The sequence below is a fragment of the Danio rerio genome, chromosome 25 (genome assembly GCF_052040795.2).
Source record: "Danio rerio strain M-AB ecotype USA chromosome 25, GRCz13ab, whole genome shotgun sequence".
NCBI classification, from domain to species: Eukaryota; Metazoa; Chordata; class Actinopteri; order Cypriniformes; family Danionidae; genus Danio; species Danio rerio.
Genome location: NC_141045.1, coordinates 3,691,747 through 3,718,408, shown reverse-complemented (window position 1 = coordinate 3,718,408; position 26,662 = coordinate 3,691,747). Strand labels below are relative to the sequence as shown.

At 36.3% G+C, this 26,662-nt stretch overlaps 1 protein-coding gene across 18 annotated transcripts in view; it reads right to left on the bottom strand.

Annotated features, from left to right (window-relative positions):
• Positions 1-26,662, bottom strand: part of neo1b (neogenin 1b) — a 301,615-nt gene that overhangs the window by 130,516 nt on the left and 144,437 nt on the right. For all 18 annotated transcript variants that reach the window (XM_087311362.1, XM_087311359.1, XM_087311371.1 and 15 more), the window contains exons 3-4: positions 24,314-24,589; positions 21,761-21,911 (exon numbers count right to left, since the gene is read on the bottom strand). In XM_087311362.1, the coding sequence (XP_087167488.1) occupies positions 21,761-21,911; positions 24,314-24,589 (427 nt within the window). The remainder of the gene's footprint in view (positions 1-21,760; positions 21,912-24,313; positions 24,590-26,662) is intronic.

Here is a 26,662-nt window from a genome sequence, read left to right as displayed (position 1 = left end):
AGCTTGAAAGGCCTAGGACGAGATAGAGTTTAATTTTTAGTCTCAGAAGAAGAATAATAAATATAACTAGATTCTTAAAGTTTGAGAACAAACTTTGAGGCTGGCTTGTGAAAGCCTGACGGTAATAGTTAATTTAGTTTAAACAGTTTTTAAAAGTATGAAAAGATAGATAGATAGATAGATAGATAGATAGATAGATAGATAGATAGATAGATAGATAGATAGATAGATAGATTACCATGGTATTAGCATGATTCTAACGTGAATTAGCATGTTGTTAGCATGATTCTAGCGTGAATTACCATGTTGTTAGCATGTTTTTAGCATGAATTAGCATGTTGTTAGCATGATTCTAGCATAAATTAGCATGTTGCTAGCATAATTCTAGCATGAATTAGCATGTTACTAGCATGATTTTAGCATGAATTAGAATGTTGTTAGCATGATTTTAGCATGAATTAGCATGTTGTTAGCATGATTCTAGCATGAATTGGCATGTTACTAGCATGATTCTAGCATGAATTAGCATGTTACTAGCACGTTTCTAGCATGAATTAGCATGTTGTTAGCACGATTCTAGCATGAATTAGCATGTTGTTAGCACGATTCTAGCATGAATTAGCATGTTACTAGCATGATTCTAGCATGATATAGCATGTTGTTAGCACGATTCTAGCATGAATTAGTATGTTACTAGCATGATTCTAGCATGAATTAGCATGTTACTAGCATGATTCTAGCATGAATTAGCATGTTACAAGCATAATTTTAGCATTAATTAGCATGATTCTAGCATGAATTAGCATGTTGTTAGCATGATTCTAGCATGATTTAGCATGTTACTAGCATGATTCTAGCATGAATTAGCATGTTACTAGCATGATTCTAGCATGAATTAGCATGTAACTAGCATGATTCTAGCATAAATTAGCATGGTGTTAGCACGATTCTAGCATGAATTAGCATGTTACTAGCATGATTCTAGCATGAATTAGCATGTTACTAGCACGATTCTATCATGAATTAGCATGTTGTTAGCATGATTCTAGCATGAATTAGCATGTGAATAGCATGATTCTAGCATGAATTAGCATGTTGTTAGCATGATTCCAGCATGAATTAGCATGTGACTAGCATGATTCTAGCATGAATTAGCATGTGACTAGCATGATTCTAGCCTGAATTAGCATGTTGTTAGCATGATTCTAGTATAAATAGCATGTGACTAGCATGATTCTAGCATGAATTAGCATGTGACTAGCATGATTTTAGCATGAATTAGCATGTTACTAGCATGATTCTAGCATAAATTAGCATGTTTTTAGCATGATTCTAGCATGAATTAGCATGCTACTAGCATGATTCTAGCATAAATTAGCATGTTACTAGCATGATTCTAGCACAAATTAGCATGTTACTAGCATGATTCTAGCATGAATTAGCATGTTGTTAGCATGATTCTAGCATGAATTAGCATGTTACTAGCATGATTCTAGCATGAATTAGCATGTTGTTAGCATGATTCTAGCATGAATTAGCATGTTACTAGCATGATTCTAGCATGAATTAGCATGTTGTTAGCATGATTCTAACATCAATTAGCATGTTACTAGCATGATTCTAGCATGAATTAGCATGTTGTTAGCATGATTCTAACATCAATTAGCATGTTGTTAGCATGATTCTAGCATGAATTAGCATGTTACTAGCATGATTCTAGCATGAATTAGCATGTTGTTAGCATGATTCTAACATCAATTAGCATGTTACTAGCATGATTCTAGCATGAATTAGCATGTGAATAGCATGATTCTAGCATGAATTAGCATGTTGTTAGCATGATTCTAGTATAAATTAGCATGTGACTAGCATGATTCTAGCATGAATTAGCATGTGACTAGCATGATTCTAGCCTGAATTAGCATGTTGTTAGCATGATTCTAGTATAAATTAGCATGTGACTAGCATGATTCTAGCATGAATTAGCATGTGACTAGCATGATTCTAGCATGAATTAGCATGTAACTAGCATGTTTCTAGCATGAATTAGCATATTGTTAGCATGATAGATAGATAGATAGATAGATAGATAGATAGATAGATAGATAGATAGATAGATAGATAGATAGATAGATAGATAGATAGATAGATAGATAGATAGATAGATAGATAGAGACAGACAGACAGACAGACAGACAGACAGATAGATAGATAGATAGATAGATAGATAGATAGAGGTAGATAGATAGATAGATAGATAGATAGATAGATAGATAGATAGATAGATAGATAGATAGATAGATAGATAGATAGATAGATAGATAGATAGATAGATAGAGACAGACAGACAGATAGACAGATAGATAGATAGATGTAGATAGATAGATAGATAGATAGATAGATAGATAGATAGATAGATAGATAGATAGAAAGATGTAGATAGATAGATAGATAGATAGATAGATAGATAGATAGATAGATAGATAGATAGTGTGCGAGCATGAGTCAAACAAGCCAACCCCCGCCTCTCTACGATGTTCTGATGCTGAGATATAGCTGGTGTCATATCGTTGCTAGGTTAGTCTGTTTTGTTGCTATGGAGTTGATTGACAGCTTAGACTGATGATGTATACAAGCTTCTTGCCAGTATGAACAGTTAAAAACAATCCCCATGTCTCTATCACAATGCAGCATGACAATATCAGTCTGAACCTATTTAATGGCAGTCTATGGGACAGTTGCTAGGGTGCAGTATCTGGTTGTTAGGGTGTGGCTAGAAAGTTAAAAGGCCATCAGTGATTGGCTGCTGGCTAGACTGAGTTAAATGAGCTCAGCCATTAGTCTGTAGGACAGTCTGATGCAGAGTTATGAGCTCACAAAGTTTGATCCCATGTAAAGTCAATGAGAGTATTTTGCAATGGAAGTCTATGGGACGGTTTCTAGGGTCCAAAAGTGGTTGCTAGGGCGTGGCCAGAAAGTTTAAAGGTGGTCAGTCATTGGCAGTTTGATAGTCTGAGTTAAATGAGCCCAGTTAGAAGTCTGTGTGACATTCTGATGCGGAGTTATGAGGTCACAAAGTTTGATCCAATGTTACGTCTATGGGATTTTTCCGACGGTCCCGGGACGTTTTTCGGAAAACCGAAAGTCGGATCAGTCGGAAAAGATATAGCAACTCGAGTCAGAATAGTTCGGAGGTCTGACCCGAGTTTGATGGTCATAGCTTGAAAGGCCTAGGACGAGATAGAGTTTAATTTTTAGTCTCAGAAGAAGAATAATAAAATTAACTAGATTCTTAAAGTTTGAGAACAAACTTTGAGGCTGGCTTGTGAAAGCCTGACGGTAATAGTTTATTTAGTTTAAACAGTTTTAAAAAGTATGAAAAGATAGATAGATAGATAGATAGATAGATAGATAGATAGATAGATAGATAGATAGATAGATAGATAGATAGATAGATAGATAGATAGATAGATTAGCATGTTATTAGCATGATTTTAACGTGAAATAGCATGTTGTTAGCATGATTCTAGCATGAATTAGCATGTTACTAGCATGATTTTAGCATGAATTAGCATGTTGTTAGCATGATTTCAGCATGAATTAGCATGTTACTAGCATGATTTTAGCAATAATTAGCATGTTGTTAGCATGATTTTAACATGAATTAGCATGTTGTTAGCACGATTCTAGCATGAATTAGCATGTTACTAGCATGATTCTAGCATGAATTAGCATGTTACTAGCATGATTTTAGCATGAATTAGCACAATTCTAGCATGAATTAGCATGTTGTTAGCATGATTCTAGCATGAATTAACATGTTGTTAGCATGATTCTAGCATGATTTAGCATGTTACTAGCAAGATTCTAGCATGAATTAAAATGCAACTAGCATGATTCTAGCATAAATTAGCATGTTGTTAGCATGCTTCTAGCATGAATTAGCATGTTACTAGCATGATTCTAGCATGAATTAGCATGTTGTTAGCATGATTCTAACATGAATTAGCATGTTACTAGCATGATTCTAGCATGAATTAGCATGTTGTTAGCATGATTCTAGCATGAATTAGCATTTCACTAGCATGATTCTAGCATGAATTAGCATGTTGTTAGCATGATTCTAGCATGAATTAGCATGTTGTTAGCATGATTCTAGCATGAATTAGCATGTTACTAGCATGATTCTAGCATGAATTAGCATGTTGTTAGCATGATTATAGCATGAATTAGCATGTTACTAGCATGATTCTAGCATGAATTAGCATGTTGTTAGCATGATTCTAGCATGAATTAGCATGTTACTAGCATGATTCTAGCATGAATTAGCATGTTGTTAGCACGATGCTAGCATGAATTAGCATGTTACTAGCATGATTCTAGCATGAATTAGCATGTTGTTAGCATGATTATAGCATGAATTAGCATGTTACTAGCATGATTCTAGCATGAATTAGCATGTTGTTAGCATGATTCTAGCATGAATTAGCATGTTACTAGCATGATTCTAGCATGAATTAGCAAGTTGTTAGCATGATTCTAGCATGAATTAGCATGTTACTAGCATGATTCTAGTATAAATTAGCATGTAACTAGCATGTTTCTAGCATGAATTAGCATATTGTTAGCATGATAGATAGATAGATAGATAGATAGATAGATAGATAGATAGATAGATAGATAGATAGATAGATAGATAGATAGATAGATAGATAGATAGATAGATAGATGGTGTATGAGCATGAGTCAAACAAGCCAACCCCCGCCTCTCTACGATGTTCTGATGCTGAGATATAGCTGGTGTCATATCGTTGCTAGGTTAGTCTGTTTTGTTGCTATGGAGTTGATTGACAGCTTAGACTGATGATGTATCAAAGCTTCTTGCCAGTATGAACAGTTAAAAACAACCCCCATGTCTCTATCACACTGCAGCATGACAATATCAGTCTGAACCTCTTTAATGGCAGTCTATGGGACAGTTGCTAGGGTGCAGTATCTGGTTGTTAGAGTGTGGCTAGAAAGTTAAAAGGCCATCGGTGATTGGCTGCTGGCTAGACTGAGTTAAATGAGCTCAGCCATTAGTCTGTAGGACAGTTTGATGCAGAGTTATGAGCTCACAAAGTTTGATCCAATGTAAAGTCAATGAGAGTCTTTTGCAATGGAAGTCTATGGGACGGTTTCTAGGGTCCAAAAGTGGTTGCTAGGGCGTGGCCAGAAAGTTTAAAGGTGATCAGTCATTGGCAGATTGATGGTCTGAGTTAAATGAGCCTAGTTAGAAGTCTGTGTGACATTCTGACGCTGAGTTATGAGGTCGCAAAGTTTGATCCAATGTTACGTCTATGGGATTTTTCCGACGGTCCCGGGACGTTTTTCGGAAAACCGAAAGTCGGATCAGTCGGAAAAGATATAGCAACTCGAGTCAGAATAGTTCGGAGGTCTGACCCAAGTTTGATGGTCATAGCTTGAAAGGCCTAGGACGAGATAGAGTTTAATTTTTAGTCTCAGAAGAAGAATAATAATATAGAATAATAATAATAAGTTTAATAGGATAACAGTAGTCTGGCTTGCTACACAAGCCAGCCTAATAATAAGTTTAATAGGATAACAGTAGTCTGGCTTGCTACACAAGCCAGCCTAATAATAAGTTTAATAGGATAACAGTAGTCTGGCTTGCTACACAAGCCAGCCTAATAATAAGTTTAATAGGATAACAGTAGTCTGGCTTGCTACACAAGCCAGCCTAACTAGATTCTTAAAGTTTGAGAACAAACTTTGAGGCTGGCTTGTGAAAGCCTGACGGTAATAGTTTATTTAAACAGTTTTAAAAAGTATGAAAAGATAGATAGATAGATAGATAGATAGATAGATAGATAGATAGATAGATAGATAGATAGATAGATAGATAGATAGATAGATAGATAGATGTTGTTAGCATGATTCTAGCATGAATTAGCATAATGTTAGCATGATTCTAGCATGAATTAGCATAATGTTAGCATGATTCTAGCATGAATTAGCATGTTGTTAGCATGATTCTAGCATGAATTAGCATGTTGTTAGCATGATTCTAGCATGATTTAGCATGTTATTAGCATGATTCTTGCATGATTTAGCATGTTGTTAGCATGATTCTAGCATGAATTAGCATGTTACTAGCATGATTCTAGCATGAATTAGCATGTTTTTAACATAATTCTAGCATGAATTAGCATGTTACTAGCATGATTCTAGTATGAATTAGCATGTTACTAGCATGATTCTAGCATGAATTAGCATGTTACTAGCATGATTCTAGCATGAATTAGCATGTACCTAGCATGATTTTAACATGAATTAGCATGTTACTAGCATGATTTTAGCATGAATTAGCACGATTCTAGCATAAATTAGCATGTTGTTAGCATGATTCTAGCATGAATTAGCATGTTACTAGCATGATTTTAGCATGAATTAGCATGTTGTTAGCATGATTCTAGCATGAATTAGTATGTTACTAGCATGATTCTAGCATGAATTAGCATGTGACTAGCATGATTCTAGCATGAATTAGCATGTTGTTAGCATGATTCTAGAATGAATTAGCATTTGATTAGCATGATTCTAGCATGAATTAGCATGTGACTAGCATGATTCTAGCATGAATTAGCATGTTGTTAGCATGATTCCAACATGAATTAGCATGTTACTAGCATGATTCTAGCATGAATTAGCATGTTGTTAGCATGATTCTAACATGAATTAGCATGCTACTAGCATGATTCTAGCACGAATTAGCATGTTGTTAGCATGATTCTAACATGAATTAGCATGTTACTAGCATGATTGTAGCATGAATTAGCATGTTGTTAGCATGATTCTAGCATGAATTAGCATGTGACTAGCATGATTCTAGCATGAATTAGCATGTTGTTAGCATGATTCTAGTATGAAATAGCATGTGACTGGCATGATACTAGCGTGAATTAGCATGTAACTAGCATGATTCTAGCATGATTTAGCATGTTGTTAGCATGATGGATAGATAGATAGATAGATAGATAGATAGATAGATAGATAGATAGATAGATAGATAGATAGATAGATAGATAGATAGATAGATAGATAGATAGATAGATAGATAGATAGATAGATAGATAGATAGATAGATAGATAGAAAGAGGTAGATAGATAGATAGATAGATAGATAGATAGATAGATAGATAGATAGATAGATAGATAGATAGATAGATAGATAGATAGATAGATAGATAGATAGTTAGAGATAGATAGATAGATAGATAGATAGATAGATAGATAGATAGATAGATAGATAGATAGATAGATAGATAGATAGATAGATAGAAAGAGGTAGATAGATAGATAGATAGATAGATAGATAGATAGATAGATAGATAGATAGATAGATAGATAGATAGATAGATAGTTAGAGATAGATAGATAGATAGATAGATAGATAGATAGATAGATAGATAGATAGATAGATAGATAGATAGATAGATAGATAGATAGATAGTTAGAGATAGATAGTTAGAGATAGATAGATAGATAGATAGATAGATAGATAGATAGATAGATAGATAGATAGATAGATAGATAGATAGATAGATAGATAGATAGTTAGAGATAGATAGATAGATAGATAGATAAATAGTTAGATAGATAGTTAGAGATAGATAGATAGATAGATAGATAGATAGATAGATAGATAGATAGATAGATAGATAGATAGATAGATAGATAGATAGATAGATAGATGGTGTGCGAGCCTGATTCAAACAAGCCAACCCCCACCTCTCTACGATGTTCTGATGCTGAGATAAAGCTGCTGTTATATCGTTGCTAGGTTAGTCTGTTTTGTTGCTATGGAGTTGATTGACAGCTTAGACTGATGGTGTATCAAAGCTTCTTGACAGTATGAACAGTTAAAAACAACCCCCATGTCTCTATCACACTGCAGCATGACAATATCAGTCTGAACCTCTTTAATGGCAGTCTATGGGACAGTTGCTAGGGTGCAGTATCTGGTTGTTAGGGTGTGGCTAGAAAGTTAAAAGGCAATCAGTGATTGGCTGCTGGCTAGACTGAGTTAAATGAGCTCAGCCATTAGTCTGTAGGACAGTTTGATGCAGAGTTATGAGCTCACAAAGTTTGATCCCATGTAAAGTCAATGAGAGTCTTTTGCAATGGAAGTCTATGGGACGGTTTCTAGGGTCCAAAAGTGGTTGCTAGGGCGTGGCCAGAAAGTTTAAAGGTGATCAGTCATTGGCAGTTTGATAGTCTGAGTTAAATGAGCCCAGTTAGAAGTCTGTGTGACATTCTGATGCGGAGTTATTAGGTCACAAAGTTTGATCCAATGTTACGTCTATGGGATTTTTTCGACGGTCCCGGGACGTTTTTCGGAAAACCGAAAGTCGGATCAGTCGGAAAGGATATAGCAACTCGAGTCAGAATAGTTCGGAGGTCTGACCCGAGTTTGATGGTCATAGCTTGAAAGGCCTAGGACGAGATAGAGTTTAATTTTTAGTCTCAGAAGAAGAATAATAATAAAAATAACTAGATTCTTAAAGTTTGAGAACAAACTTTGAGGCTGGCTTGTGAAAGCCTGACGGTAATAGTTTATTTAGTTTAAACAGTTTTTAAAACTATGAAAAGATAGATAGATAGATAGATAGATAGATAGATAGATAGATAGATAGATAGATAGATAGATAGATAGATTAGCATGTTATTAGCATGATTCTAGCATGAATTAGCATGTTTTTAACATGATTCTAGCGTAAATTAGCATGTTACTAGCATGATTTTAGCATGAATTAGCATGATTCTAGCATGAATTAGCATGTTGTTAGCATGATTCTAGCATGAATAAACATGTTGTTAGCACGATTCTAGCATTAATTAGCATGTTACTAGCATGATTCTAGCATGAATTGGCATGTTGTTAGCATGATTCTAGCATGAATTAGCATGTTACTAGCATGATTCTAGCATGAATTAGCATGTTGTTAGCATGATTCTAGCATGAATTAGCATGTTACTAGCATGATTTTAGCATGAATTAGCATGTTACTAGCATGATTCTAGCATAAATTAGCATGTTGTTAGCATGATTCTAGCATGAATTAGCATGCTACTAGCATGATTCTAGCATGAATTAGCATGTTGTTAGCATGATTCTAGCATGAATTAGCATGTTACTAGCATGATTCTAGCATAAATTAGCATGTTACTAGCATTATTCTAGCATGAATTAGCATGTTACTAGCATGATTCTAGCATGAATTAGCATGTTGTTAGCATGATTCTAGCATGAATTAGCATGTTACTAGCATGATTCTAGCATGAATTAGCATGTTGTTAGCATGATTCTAGCATGAATTAGCATGTTACTAGCATGATTTTAGCATGAATTAGCATGTTACTAGCATGATTCTAGCATAAATTAGCATGTTGTTAGCATGATTCTAGCATGAATTAGCATGCTACTAGCATGATTCTAGCATGAATTAGCATGAATTAGCATGTTGTTAGCATGATTCTAGCATGAATTAGCATGTTACTAGTATGATTTTAGCATGAATTAGCATGTTACTAGCATGATTCTAGCATAAATTAGCATGTTACTAGCATTATTCTAGCATGAATTAGCATGTTACTAGCATGATTCTAGCATGAATTAGCATGTTGTTAGCATGATTCTAGCATGAATTAGCATGTTCCTAGCATGATTCTAGCATGAATTAGCATGTTGTTAGCATGATTCTAGTATGAATTAGCATGTTACTAGCATGATTCTAGCATGAATTAGCATGTTGTTAGCATGATTCTAGCATGAATTAGCATGTTACTAGCATGATTCTAGCATGAATTAGCATGTTGTTAGCATGATTCTAACATCAATTTGAATGTTACTAGCATGATTCTAGCATGAATTAGCATGTGAATAGCATGATACTAGCATGAATTAGCATGTTGTTAGCATGATTCTAGTATAAATTAGCATGTGACTAGCATGATTCTAGCATGAATTAGCATGTGACTAGCATGATTCTAGCATGAATTAGCATGTAACTAACATGTTTCTAGCATGACTTAGCATATTGTTAGCATGATAGATAGATAGATAGATAGATAGATAGATAGATAGATAGATAGATAGATAGATAGATAGAAAGATGTAGATAGATAGATAGATAGAGATAGATAGATAGATAGATAGATAGATAGATAGATAGATAGATAGATAGATAGATAGATAGATAGATAGATAGATAGATAGATAGATAGATAGATAGATAGATGGTGTATGAGCATGAGTCAAACAAGCCAACCCCCGCCTCTCTACGATGTTCTGATGCTGAGATATAGCTGGTGTCATATCGTTGCTAGGTTAGTCTGTTTTGTTGCTATGGAGTTGATTGACAGCTTAGACTGATGATGTATCAAAGCTTCTTGCCAGTATGAACAGTTAAAAACAACCCCCATGTCTCTATCACACTGCAGCATGACAATATCAGTCTGAACCTCTTTAATGGCAGTCTATGGGACAGTTGCTAGGGTGCAGTATCTGGTTGTTAGGGTGTGGCTAGAAAGTTAAAAGGCCATCAGTGATTGGCTGCTGGCTAGACTGAGTTAAATGAGCTCAATCATTAGTCTGTAGGACAGTTTGATGCAGAGTTATGAGCTCACAAAGTTTGATCCAATGTAAAGTCAATGAGAGTCTTTTGCAATGGAAGTCTATGGGACGGTTTCTAGGGTCCAAAAGTGGTTGCTAGGGCGTGGCCAGAAAGTTTAAAGGTGATCAGTCATTGGCAGTTTGATAGTCTGAGTTAAATGAGCCCAGTTAGAAGTCTGTGTGACATTCTGACGCGGAGTTATGAGGTCGCAAAGTTTGATCCAATGTTACGTCTATGGGATTTTTCCGACGGTCCCGGGACGTTTTTCGGGAAACCGAAAGTCGGATCAGTCGGAAAGGATATAGCAACTCGAGTCAGAATAGTTCAAAGGTCTGACCCGAGTTTGATGGTCATAGCTTGAAAGGCCTAGGACGAGATAGAGTTTAATTTTTAGTCTCAGAAGAAGAAAATATAATAATAATATTAAGTTTAATAGGATAACAGTAGTCTGGCTTGCTACACAAGCCAGCCTAATAATAATAAGTTTAATAGGATAACAGTAGTCTGGCTTGCTACACAAGCCAGCCTAATAATAATAATAAGTTTAATAGGATAACAGTAGTCTGGCTTGCTACACAAGCCAGCCTAATTAATGTTAGTGATTTCTGAAGATATTTCTTTAAAATCAATGTTCAAATGATTAAATTAAACTATAAACTACTGTTAAACAGTTATTTTATAGTGCAACATTTCACAATTTTGCTGTATTTATGATGAAATAAATGCAGTCTCGGTGAGCAGGAGAAGCTTATTTTAACATATTTAACAATCATACTGACCCCAAACATTTAGCAGTTGTGTATGGAATATGTTATAAGCAAAAATGTGCACTTTAATTTTTACACCCCACAGGCATCGTCACCAAATAAAAAACAGAGAGGTCAGCCTCTCTCATACAGAGCCTCATTTCAATTGTCAAGTTTTGTAAAAATCGATCTATTGAATTAATCAATCTATTTAAGAAACGTTGCCTAAAATTCTGCATATAGGCTTAAAATTATAGAGAGACATAGCAGATGAACAGAGACTGCATCAGGTCGCGAAGCAGATCAATGATCTTTTTTTTCGAGCTGCCAAGAGCGGAAATGAACAAAACAACAGGCCTAACACAACATATTATGAGATTAATATATGGAAATATTATCAGATGGTAAGTTCGGTCAATTTTCCTAACGGATAAACAGCTCTTAGTAACAGTACAGCATGGTTTCACTTTCGCATTAGAAATGAAGCACACATTTTCCGGTAGGAATGACATCTCGCCCTATTCATCATTCTCTCTTCATATAGCCGTATATATGGCTATTACACAATCATAATACACTGTGATATATCCTGCGTCGTTAGTTCGCTGCATTCTTTTGTTTTCTCACTACAATCGATCCGCTCAATAGAGCAGAGACCGTCTCATTTAGGCGATCTCGGACTGATTGATTTAGCGTATGCGAGCGCGATTGCTGGATTCACATATGCCAAACAATCCGCGCTAACGGGGTAAACGAGACAGATTCCGAAACAAACGTCTATGTGTAAAAGCACCCTTGATTGTATTTGCATGCAATTGACAGACAGTCGCAGCCAAACTTGTGACAAGGCAGCACTGGCCCGATCGGGCCAGTAACATTCTGTACACTGGCCCGAGTGTCTCGCACGCTGGCCCCGGGCAGTCCTTATTGTCGAGCCCTGTACTATAATTAAAATATGCAAAAATTGTAAACGGTTATTTACACATACATAGTAAAATGCTAAATCAGCATGTCATTAGGACGAATTGCATACTTATTTTTGAAAAAGGGTGGGAAATCTTTTTTGCTTCTGATCTGTGACTTTTCTGCACTCTGTTTTGGACACCTCTCTTCCTGTTTGTCATGCAATATCCTTCACTGATTGGCTGATCTCACCATTCCAGTGGTATGTATTCCATCTGGATGGGTCGAAGCTATCATATTTTCCCGAATTTTGGAATATCATGACCCTAATTTGTTGCGTTTGGCACTTACAAGACACAGCAGGGGTTTACTGATGCACACATCCTCAGAAAACGCTGAAAATGGACTCGTTTTGCAGAGGACAACCTAAGGTAAAAGATGATGTAGCTTGTTTGCAAAAAACGAGTTTATACTTTATGATTTATTCGAAGACTGTTGGATATGTGATTGTAAATCAATAAAAATAACGATGGATCCTTATTATTGGGAATGGGAGCTTTAATTTGATGTATTACTTGCCATTGAGATATTATACATCGAGTGTAAATTAAGTGTGCTTTCACACCTGCCTTATTTAGTTCGATTGAATCGCACTAGAGTTCGTTTCCCCTTTTGGTACTGTTCGTTTGGGCAGGTGTGAACGCAGCAATCGTACTTGAGTGCGCACCGAAAGCGGACCAAATAAGCGTACCGAGACCTGCTTGAAGAGGTGGTCTCGGTACGCTTTCAAACGAACCCTGGAGCAGTTCGTTTGTGGTGAGAATATGATCCGTACTAAAACAGGTCCAAACGCAAAAAGTACTGCGTTTTTTGGACATCCAGCTGCCGTAGGCCGATGCGCTGTGCATCATGGGATATGGAGGAAAAATATTTGTTGACAGAGAGAGAGGGGAAAACATTACCTGATGGATCGTTGGTAATTTTCCGATGAGCATGTCGCAGTTTAGCTAAATTAATTCACGTCTCCTCCTGAAGTGACGAGCGATGCATTAAACACTGTTTTCCAGCCGCGGCCGCGCTTCATTTTCGTAATGTATAGTTTGTCTAAAGCAGGGATACAATCAGCCAGCGCAGTCGTCCCTCCAGAGTAAAAGGTTTTGTTTACCTGCGGGAGTTCACTGGCATTTTCCCGCACGTGAATTCTGACCAATCAATAAGCAGTTTAGGAAATAGGTTTAACAACATCTGGCCAATGAGAGATGCCAGCAGTGTGGTGTGAAAACGACCCAAAAACGGCAGAAAATGCAACAATGTATCATTTATTGCCCTTGATCCGGACCAAATGAAGCGAACTACAGATGTGACAGCACCCTAAGTGCAAATAACTTTGTTACAGTACAACAAATATCAAAGTGATGTGCATCAGTTGAAAATAGACATTCTAAGCTTTCACCCAGTAGATCATATGGTGTTATTGATGCAGACAGACCTCTTAAATCTATAGTTATTCTCCCGATGACGTCATTTTGTCCCAGATACCGGGCACGCAGAGTTTAACTGGTTAATAATAATAATAATATTTTTAATATTAACAAAAAAAAAAGTCATTCTTAAGGAGAAAACAGCAACAGATCCTCAAAAGCTCCAGCTGTATTGTAGACCTGTTGCAGAGCTGCAGCTTATGTAAGCAGTAAACCCCAGCGTTTGATCAGACGCAAGTAAAGTCACTACAGTATTGTTGCTTCACACCTCCAGATTTACATTTCTCATCTCCCTCTCTGGATTTCTCTCCTCAAAGCTCTTTCCCGCCGCAACTCCCAAACTGCTCTCCAAAATAAGACGTATAAAAGGCAGAACAACATCATTAATTTTGCATGGGCCGCAGCAGGGATCTGCAGCTTAATCCACAATATTATTAGCACAGCAACCGTCAGAAACAGGCCATCATTCAGCGCATCTAGAGGACGCATGCTAACGTCAGCTAACATTCAATACCTACAACAGCACATCTGCATTCTGACACGGACTGAAAAACTCTGCCTTGTTCATAGCCACCAGTTACTCATTTAGACCCAAGTGTTTAGATAATTATGGCTACGATGTGAATACACAGTACAGTTATGAGCTTATTGCCACATTATATCGCTGCCTTCAGTGATTTCCTGAAGATAAATACTAAAAATGAACACAACTAGAATAACTACAGCTGTCTACAGCGATCGTCTGATCTGAAATGAAGCAAGAGCTTGCGATGACATATGATAAAATGTGCAGGTGTTGTAGTGCAGTCCCGTTACTTAGGAGTAAATTTGGAAGCCCTTCCCCTTCACATTCTGTTTCAAGGGGAAGGGAAAATATTAGAGGTAAAAAACAGATTTGGGATTGGGCCTTAGACAGAAATAAAGGCCTATACCTTTTGGACAGTAGAATGTTATCACTAAAGCAGCAATAATAGTAATAATAACAACAATAATGATAATAATTATTATTAAATTATACCTATTTAAACAAATTCATTAACTAAATAAATGTTGCATTTGTAAAAGAAAAATACAACATTTGATTTTAATCGTTAAAGCAGTGATAATAGCATTAATAATAATTATTATTATTATTGTTAGTAGTAATATTACTATTATTATTATTTATAATAAACATACTTTAACTAAATAAATATTGTATTTATAAAAATAAATATTACATTTTCTTTTGGAAAAGCATTGGAAAGGTAATAAAGTGTACAGTCGTTTAATTTAATTATTAATTAACACTGAATATAAAAATGTAAAATTGTGCTTTTTGTTTTAATTAATCAGTTCAGTTCAACATTCAGGAATAAAGTAAAACAAATAAACAAATGTGTTCATTTAAAATGAAGTTTTATTTTTAGACAGTAGAATGCAATTGTTAAAGCAGTAAAACATATCTATAATAAAATAATAATAATAATTATTATTATTATAATCATTATAAAAATATTTAATAAATTTTTAAAAAATTAAAAATTAACTTTTGTAAAAAGAAAAATATTACATTTTCTTTCGAAAAGCATTGGAAAGGTAATAGAATATTATAACCATAAATTACAATAATTATGTATTATTATCTAAAATTTATATAATTGCAAAGGTTGTAAAGTTGTCCAATTTATTTATTTAAATTGCAAATTTGTGTTTCATGTTTTCAATTAATTAGTTAAGTTTTTAGTAAAATTATTTCAGATTTCAGAAATAACAAAATAATAAACAATACAAATAAAATAATACAAATAAACAAATGTTTATATTACAAATAAATACTAATTAATTAAATTAAAAGTAAATAATTACTTTTGTAAAATAAAATTTACATTTTCTATTGAAAAAGTAATAGAATATTTTAATTATGAATTATAATATAATTATATATTATTATATTAAAAATGATATAACTGTAAATGTTGTACTGTTGTCTAATCTAATTATTTAAATTTGAATATAACAACGTAAGATTTGTGTTTTAGGTTTTTAATCAGTTAAGCTTCCTCATAAGTAAAATTATATTTTTTTTCAAAGTTTAGAAATAATAAAATAAAACAAACGTGTTTATAAAAAATATTATTATTATTATTAATAATAAATACATATTTTTTAAATAAATAAATAAATATTACATTTTTTAAAAAGTAATAATAATAATAGTAATAATAATTATTCTAATTTATTTTGGAAAGCATTGGAAAGATAATAGAATATTATAATTATACATATTTGATTTTATACTACAATAAAAAAAAATCTTCAGAGTTCGCAAATTCTAAAATAAAACAAATAAACAAATGTGTTAACTGAATATGAGTACAAACTACACAGATTTAAGTGAACCAAGATAAAAAAATAATAAAAATAATAAAAACCTCAACCTAAAGTGATTAAAAACCTGTAACAGTTCCGCTAAAATCTCCTAAAGATAATCCTACTGTGGAGAAATAAAACACAAGAGGCTTCAGAAATGAATTCCGACAAAGTGCCAATAAAAAGCGTGTAATCGCGTTTGCACGTCCACAATGCAAACATCACCAAAGCCGGCGGTGAAATCACATCAGGGTGAATTTACCATCGCAGAGGGTGTAATAATGAATGACAGAGCGCTGCGCCGCTGACAGCACATTTACATGCGGGACAATTCAGTCCGTTCTCCATTATTCATGTCAACAGCCAACACTCATCTGGAAAACTGAGGACAGCAGCTATACTGCACACTCCGACACACAGAGACATGCTCACTGTACAGGGATTCTGCAGCTTTATGAGGGTAAAAATGGCAGTATACTTACTACTTACTCACCCTCAAGTGATTACAAGTGGATATAAATGAGTTTCTTTTTTTAATGTTCAACATAACAGAACACACTTTGAATAATGTAAAAACCTGTCACCACTAGGGAAGAAAGAAATACAATAAAACTCAATGGTTAGAGGTTTTCAGCTTTCTTTAAAATACAGTAGGTGACAGTTCAATATGACCATTACTGCTGCACGTGATGCAGCTTCGGGACTAATGGATTAAGCATGTTTTTAGGTGTAACAGCAGTTTGCGACTGTGCCACCAGGGGGCACAAAGGGACGGGATGTGAACGGACAGAAATATACAGTAGCTGTAAATACCCTGCGACTTAAAAATGAATATGAAATAACGAAACAAAGCATTATAATCCCTTCATTAATCATTAAAACTTGCTAAGCTTTATTATCATTGTAAACTTGTTAAGTGCAATGAGGATTTGTTTTAGGTTTAACTTTATTTGTCCCCGAGAGGAAATTTGTCTTGGCCATAAAAGGTGCTACAGCATTGTCTAAACAGACAGTAAAAATAAATAAAACAAAACAATTAAGAACAAACAGTTAAGAACATACATTGTTTACAGAATAAGACCGTATATAAATATAGATATATAAAACACAGACAAAAGAAAAAAACCAAAGACAAAAGACAACTAAAATTAAAGTATAAACATACGTACGTACATAAATAAATAAATCAGTGTTTTAGCCTAAATATGTACAGTGTTTTTTATTTTAAAGTGATAGGACTAAAACAGTCAACTGTTTTGTGTTCAGCAGAAAAAAGAAACTTAAACCTGTATTCGATGACCGAATAATCATTTTGACCGAATAATCATCCCCCCTGGAGAGGATTGTTTTTTTCCTTACTGCTCTATCTTTGTTTTGGAAGAATCCCCCTTCCACCCCATCTCCACCTTTTTCTCCAAGAGGGGAGCTCTAGAGACATACCTCATCTCGGATTATATGTTTATTGACCGGGATGGGAGCCTTTGGGCTCAAGTATCTCCGAGCTCAGGGTTCTCTCTCGGGACAGCATGCCAAACCTGCTATAAACGCTAAGCATATCTAAGTGGAAACTCTTGAAATGTATGTTATAGACCTTATTTTGCCTATGGGAGAAATGATAATAATAAACGGCAGAAAACGGTCAAACTACTCGCTCTACAAACAAGCGTGTTCATGACTCTACATAAATAGTAGACTAATATAATCAGTTTGCAACATCAAGCATCATAACAAGCCATTTTTAACAACTAAAAATCAATAGAAGTGAATGAAAGCGAAAGTCTCCAACCAAAAAGATTCCAATGGCTGGGTCTGCTTATTTAGTTGAAGTCAGAATTATTAGCCCCCTTTGAATTTACTTATTTTCTTAATCAAATATTTTACAAATACAAAAACTCAGAAGGGACGTGATGGTGGGGAAAAAAAATGGGTGAGAGGGAAAAAACTGATAGTAATTTTATTTATTTATTGTTTTTTTTTTAAAGTTTTTGTGTTCTCTCGCAAAGCGTTTTTCCACAAGCACTTCCTGTTCACTTCATATATTTCAAGCCTCCAGGTTTTGCTGGGATTCTCCTGTATTTTACCATTCTATCCTGCTATCATCCTATCATGAAGTATTTTCCCATATTTCTTGTGTATTTTTAATCTTGAAAGCACACTGAAATGAATATTCAAAATGTCTGCGTTCACTTTCTTTCCGTAATAGCTGTGCGTCGATCAGTGTACAAAAGCTGATCTGGGATCAGGTAATCATACGGAGAGCGTCCGTTTACATGCATTCACTGATTCAGAGGTTGCATATGAAGGGCGATGATCAACGCACAACTTTTATGGAAAGAAAGTGAATGCAGACATTTTTATATTCGCTTCAATGTGCTTTCAAGATTAAAAATACATGGGAAATATGAGAAAATACTTAATGATAGGATGATAGCGGGATGGAATGGAAAAATACGGGAGAATTCTGGCAAAAACGGGAGGGTTGACATGTCTGTAGTGAACAGGAAGTGTTTGTGAAAAAACAGTTTTGTGGGGGAACGCAAAAACTTACAAAAAAATAAATAAATAATAAATAAATAAATAAATATATATATATATATATATATATATATATATATATATATATATATATATATATATATTTTATATATATATATATATATATATATATATATATATTTTTTTTTTTTTTTTTTTTTTTTTCCCCCTATCATTTTTTCTCTCACACATTTTTTCTCCCACTCAGTTTTTTTTTTATCCACCCATTTTTTCCCCCATTATCACATCCCTTCCAGTTCTGCATACCCAATAGATGTTGACCAGATTAAAGATATGTTCACAGTATGTGTGGTAATATTTTTTATGTCCCACTTTATATTAATTGTCCTTAGCTACTATGTACTTACATCAAAAAAAGAAATACAATGTACTTACGGTGTTTATAATGTATTTGAGAACACTTGTGGTGCTCTTGAGTTGGGATAGAGGTTGGGTTATGGACAGGTTTGCTGGTATGGGTAGGTTTTAGGGTGGGTTAAGGTGTAAGGGATGGTCAACAGTGTATTTACAAACGTAGTTACAGAAGTTAGTTACAGATGTAATTACATACAGGTATTTAATCAAGCAGTCCACAAGAAATACATGTATTTACACAATAAGCACATTGTAACAAACTATTAATTCCTGTGTAAGTACATATTAGTTAAGGCCACTTAATATAAAGTGGGACCTCTTTTTCCTCTGGAGAAAGTCTTATTTGCTTTATTTCGGCTAGAATAAAAGCAGTTTTTAATTTTTTAAACACCATTTTAAGGTCAATATTATTAGCCCCTTTAAGCTATATATTTTACGATAGTCTACAGAACAAACCATCGTTATACAATAACTTGCCTAACTACCCTAACCTGCCTAGTTAACACTTTAAATGTCTCTTTAAGCTGTATAGAAGTGTCTTGAAAAATACCTAGTCAAATATTATTTACTGTCAGCATGGCAAAGATAAAATACATCAGTTATTAGAGATGAGTTATTAAAACTATTGTGATCAGAAATGTGCTAAAACAATCTGCACTCCATCAAACAGAAATTGAGGAACAAAAAAAACAGGGGGGGCTAATAATTCAGGGGCCTATTAATTCCGACTTCAACTGTACATGAAGAAAAGGTCAATCATATGTTTCTGCAGTTTCACACTTATTTCCAACGAGGCTGTGTTGCATAATGACCATGCAGAGCACATGCTAAATCACACAATGGCCACGTGGAAAAGCCGGGCGCTTCTGTAACATCCGTTTACACAGGCGTCAGTAATTACCGCCGCTAGATAATAAGGATATTTTACGCTGAGGAATTTAGTCAGACGCTGAATAGTCGATTAGGAGCGACTGAATTGACTCTTTTTGTGTGCTCTGTGGCGCTGAGCAGGAGCGAGCGTGCGTTAGTATGCCAAACCACACGAGGAACGGAGAGCGCTGGCAGTGTGTGGGTGAATGAGGGTGTATTTGAGAGACTACAGAGCTCTGAGAGTCTACCTGTGCGCACATCTTACACACAGGCTTTTCTGCTGCATGTGTTCCAGTGGAGGAGTCTACAGATTTACGCATGGGATAACCAGTTTCAATGTTTAGCGTTGTTTGGAAAAGGTGTATAAACCGCTAAAAATGTTCTGGGGCCTCATGTATCAACGCTGCGTACGCACAAAAACTTTGCGTACGCCAGGTTTCACGCTCAGAATCGCTCACGTTTGGATTTACTAATGATGAACTGAACGTGGGAATGTGCGCAGCTCCACGGCAGCTTCATGGCTGGCGTACGCACATTTTTTGTGCGTGTCTGTTTTATTTCCATTGGCGACTCCTAGAGGCAGTTGTGTTAAATTCCTCTCTACAAAGTGTCTGAGCCTTGCAATGGCAGCTGTATGAGACGGGTTCAGCAGGTATATAAGGTTTCCATACCATACAGTTGACCAGCCAAACATTAAAGCACAATTTGCAGCAGTCGCCTGTTTTCCCAATGTAATCTGAGCGATCTACCGCACACACATTGCTATAAAGACACTATCTGAAGATGAATTTGCATGCGTGAATCAGAAACATTTCCATTCAATAAATGTGCAAATAAAATATGATGCACAAACTTATTAATGATTCCTACTTTTCTTTCTCGTGATAAATAGTGGGCAAAATCTGATATGTAGCGGGAGAAAAAAAAGAAAGAGTTCATCAGACGCTGGATTCGAGCCGAGTTCATGCTCGAACGTGTCAAAACATGTTGACATGCGTCTTACGAGCTGCGCCACTGAGACTGTTGTGAGTACTGCAACATTTTACGCCTATAAACCACACTATTTCTTTTTAATTCACTCAGTGCGATGTTCAGACCCAACTGTGTTGACCGCATCAGCTAAACTCTCCCACTATATTTTTTTCTTTTGTTGTTAATTCCGGAGAACAAACTTGCAAATAACACCGCTTTTCTCCGGTCTACCTCCGAAAGCAGCACCTCCAATTCACATTCTGTTCAAAGTTTCTCTTCTTGTTTGCTTTTGCCATTGCTTTTTCGTTGGGTTTTTCCAAAGTAGAGTCATTAGCATATTCATACGGGGGAGGAGGCAGGGAGGGGTTTTGTGCTCGTGCATGTTGCGCTCAGTTTCACGTTCATTCGGATGTACAAAAGAATATGCGTGAGATTCAGCGTATGCAGTGTTTCATACATCTGAATTTTTTTTTTGCTTTGTTGGTGGTTTTAATGTGTTGTCAATGACTTGCTCCAACATACAAGCGTGCCAAATACAGTGGCTTAGTTATATCCACAGAACAGAAAGATATCAATGACGTCTTCCCAAGGTGTACAGAAATCAGTGCTTTTGAAACTAATGAAGTCAGCAGAAGTCAAGAATTTAGTTTCATTATTTAGCCTGACATGTTTACAGCTCTAAAATATTGTAAATGTTTCTTAAAATTAAATATATTGTGTTTTTCCCCCCCCCCCCGAGACATTTAATAAGAGCTTATTTTAGAGCAGTAATCACAATACGAAGGTTATCATAGTGTCAGACTCTTATACTGGCCCATGCTTAGTACAGATGAAGTTCTGATTCACTTACGCTTCCTCAATCGGTTGGTCATTAAATGTCCAGCGAATTGCCGGTATTGGGTGTCCCTTCATCACGCATGGCAACAACACACTCTCCCCGACAACCTTCGCCACTGCAACCGGACCCTGGAGGGTCTCCAGCTTTTCCCCAGCACCTGAATCTGCAAGAACACACACACACACACATCAATATGACTGTGCAAATATACACTCTAAAAAAAACAGCAGTGATTTTAACTGTAAAATATATATGCAGTTAGGTCCATAAATATTTGGGCATCGGCACAATTCTAACATTTTTGGCTCAATACACCAACACAATGGATTTGAACTTGTTCTAAAACGAACAAGATGTGCTTTAACTGCAGACTGTCAGCTTTAATATGAGTGTACTCATCAACGCTGAAGGAATTACATTAGTTTGCATGTGTGCCTCCCATTTGTTAAGAGCATAAGTGCATAAGTTACTGGAGTCTGACTCTGAACATATCGTTTGAATCAGTGACTCATTTACTAAATACTCAATCTGAATGGATTTGATTCAGTGATTCATTTAGTGGAGTCTAACTCTGAATGGATCATTTGAATCGGTTACTCATTTACTGAAGATTCACTCTGAATGGATCATTTGAATCAGTGATTCCCTTACTAAATACTCTAAATGGATCATTTAAGTGAATCATTTAGTGGTGTCTCACTCTGAACCAATCATTTGAATCAGTGGTTCCTTTACTAAATACTCTTGATGGATCATTTAAGTGTAGGGATGTAACGGTATCAGAATTTCACGGTACGGTAATACCTCGGTATGAATGTCACGGTACGGTATTTATTGAATCATTTACAGGAAAAAAAAAACTTTTGAAAATACTCCAAAAAAGTGCCAAAAGTGTCAATGACATACAAATTAGTCATCTATCTGTAAGCTTTGAAACAGGAACTTCAATTTTAATAACAAAAAATTATTAAACCATGTAAAAAAATAAAGTTTCAATTTAGTATTGTTAAAAACTCATCACATTCAACATTTAATCACTCACTTAGATAGAGATGGGTTTAAAGGAAAATTATCATATAACTATAATCTGGTAAAAGCTGGGATCTCTGGGTATTTACAATGTCCCCTGCAACAGAAAAAACCCCTCTCATTTGGGACTGAGGATTCTGGGACAAGAGAGATATGACTTGGCCCATGTTGACAGCAGTGGGGTAACGTTGTGCATTGTCTTTCCCCCACTTGAGAGGACAAACCATGAGTGAGATAGAGATCTCTTTGCGGTACAAGTCAATGTCTGCATCAATCTGAACAGTGTGCTGTGTTTCTGCAGTCCCCATGACTGTTATTAGTCGTATTCCCCAACTTGCAGGCACGTGCACACATAGGGCTCAACCTGTGCAGTGCACATGCCCTTTTTAGTCTTGGATAGAAAATGCCCTTCCAAAACGATCAAAAGTGCCCCCGCGACGCGACACAACCTCCGTCCTGTCCAGCCCTTCAGTAGGCGCGCGATAACACCTCTCTTGAGTATGCGCGCTCAACCCCCCCTCGGCGCTTTACAATACGCGCGCCACAACACAGCTGATCAGAACGCGCGCGACAGCACCGCTATTCAGCACGCGCGCGGCGACAACACCCGCTTTAGGTTCGATCATTTCCATCTTTTTTTCATCTCCGCTACTAGCAGCACACTCCATTTCCGCATTACTGGATCTGTAGCGACAACAGACCGCAAAGGATTATGGCCACGCCGGGGCTGATGGGAAATGAAGTTCCAGCTACCTCCCGTTCGCTTCATTCGCCTGAGCAAATTTTCTCAGAAGACCTATAGTTTTACCGAGTCATGCGACTTCGGTAATATCGAAAAAATTTAATATTGCGGTATGACGGTATTTACAATACCGTTACATCCCAATTTAAGTGAATCATTTAGTGGAGTCTCACTCTGAATAGATCATTTGAATCAGTGATTCCTTTACTAAATACTCTAAATGGATCATTTAAGTGAATCATTTAGTGGTGTCTCACTCTGAATGGATCATTTGAATCAGTGATTCCTTTACTAAATACCCTAAATGGATTATTTAAGTGAATCATTTAGTGGAGTCTCACTCTGAACCAATCATTTGAATCAGTGGTTCCTTTACTAAATACTCTTGATGGATCATTTAAGTGAATCATTTAGTGGAGTCTCACTCTGAATGGATCATTTGAATCAGTGATTCCTTTACTAAATACCCTAAATGGATCATTTAGGTGAATCATTTAGTGGAGTCTCACTCTGAATAATTCATTTGAATCACTGATTCCTTTACTAAATACTCTAAATGGATCATTTAAGTGAATCATTTAGTGGAGTCTCACTCTGAATGGATCATCTGAATCAGTGATTCCTTTACTAAATACTCTAAATGGATCATTTAGGTGAATCATTTAGTGGAGTCTCACTCTGAATAATTCATTTGAATCACTGATTCCTTTACTAAATACTCTAAATGGATCATTTAAGTGAATCATTTAGTGGAGTCTCAATCTGAATGGATCATTTGAATGATGGGTCAGTACCTGTGACCACCTGCAGCTCTGCCTCCTCAGTGGTTTTGGGAGGTCCGAGTCCATCTATGGTGCAACGGTAGAGTCCGGCGTCAGCCTGCGAGGCGTTGCTGATGACCAGAGCTCCGCTGGGCAGCTGAATGACCCTGCTGTCCAGCTCCACAGGCCGAGCATCTCTGTCCCAGCGGGTGAACGGGACCAGCTCCTCCGTCACCTCACAGCTCAGCATCTCAGTCCCACCGCTGCGAACAGAAACACCCTCCGGCTGACTGAGGAACCGCGGAAGACCTGCCAGAGCCAATGAGAGAGCGCTGCGTTACTACAGAAAAGCACATTTATAGTGTACAGTTCACAGACGCATGTCCTGTTCTGTATGTCAAAATAAATACATTCAAATGTCTGAAAATGAAGAAATTAACAATAAGGAAGCCCGAGGAGCTGCAGATGGAGATTAGATGCTTTGCTAACTCTGGAGGAATTGAGTAAATAACACTAATGGTCTTGTCAAAGCAATTAGCAAATAAACTTGGGAGACGAGCAGCCATTAGGCTTCTTTGAACGGCACAGCGGAGGGTCTGTTTGCTATCATACTCCCCTCCTCTATTAATACGCTGATTAATGCCTGCTAATTAATTAAAGAGGAAAACTGCAATCTCCAAAAACAGATTTGTCTTTGAATTAGAACCTGCAATATGAAATAAAACCCATCTGAAATAAAACCGTCTGTCTGTCTGTCTGTCTGTCCATCTATCTATCTATCTATCTATCTATCTATCTATCTATCTATCTATCTATCTATCTATCTATCTATCTATCTATCTATCTATCTATCTATCTATCCCTCCACCTATCCATCCATCTGTCTGTCCATTCATTCATCGATTTGTTAGTCCGTCCATCTGTCTGTCCGTCCTTCCACCTAACTACTCATCCATCCTTCTTTCTATCCATTTGTCTATCTATCCATCTATTCATCCGCCCATCTATCTGTCTGTCGGTCTGTCTATTCATCCACCTATGGATCCACCAATCCATCTGTCCATCAATCTGTTCATTTGTCCATCAGGCAATCCATCTGCCTTTCTATCCATCCATCCATCCATCCATCCATCCATCTATCTGCTTTTCTAACTATCCATCCATCCATCTATCAAATCTGCCCATCCATTCATCTGCCCATCCATCCATTCATTCCACCCATCCATCCACTTATCTAACTATCCATCCATCTGCCTATCAAACCATCTATCCATCCCTCCATCTATCTGTCCATTCATCCATTGATTCATTAGTCTGCCATCCATCCACCTATCTATCTATCCGTCCATCCATCCATCTGCCTAACTAGCCATCCTTCCATCTATCCATCTGCCCATCCATCCATCCATCCATCTGCTTATCTAACCATCCATCCATCCATCCGCCTATAAAACCATCTACCCATCTATTTATCCATCCATTCATCTATCTGTCTGTCCATTCACCCATTGATTTATTAGTCTGCCATCCATCCATCAACACATTTATCTGCCTAACTAGCCATCCATCCATGTATCTATCCATCTGCCTATCTATCTGTCTGTCTGTCCACCTATGCATCCATCCATCCATCTATTAATTTATCTATCCATCGGTCTATTTGTCTGTCTGTCTGTCCATCCATCCGTTCAATTGATCATCCAGCAATCCATCTGCCTATCTATCTACCCATCCATCTGCTTATCTAACTATCCATCCATCCATCCATCCATCTATGAAAAGTGGAAAAGACATTCAGATCTACATTTACAGAATGATTTATCTTAATTCTGTTCCTGTCATTAAATGATTTTTGCTCTAACCATCCCTCCTTTATTTTGCTATATATTCTAACACTTTTTTTATTTGCATCAAAGGTACGGCATTTTAGGAACATCATATATTTTTATCCTAATTAAGAGACACTAATTCATCAGAAGAGCAGACCGAGCGATCATTATTTCATTAAGGCGGCTATATAAAACTCTTTGTGCCGTTAATTGCTTTGAATCTCGCTAAATAACCAACAGCAAAAGATGAAACAAATAAACAATTGGTAAACACCGCTGAGAATACTGAGGAGATTCACCAAGGAGATAAAGATGAAATGATGATGATTTCTCTCTCGTCTTTAATCTCCAAAAGTTCAGTGCTGTTCCTGAAGTCGGAGTGTGGAGGAGTTTATAATTCAGTGTGCAGACTCCACTCTCTCTAAAGGCTGAATGTATGAGAGTCCAGAGCCGCTCTGACATCCTAATGCTCTCCTGCGCTATTTATGTGTCCTGGCTGATAGAGGACCTGTTGTGCTGTAGAAGCACTAAAGTGTGTGTGTGTGTGCCCGCT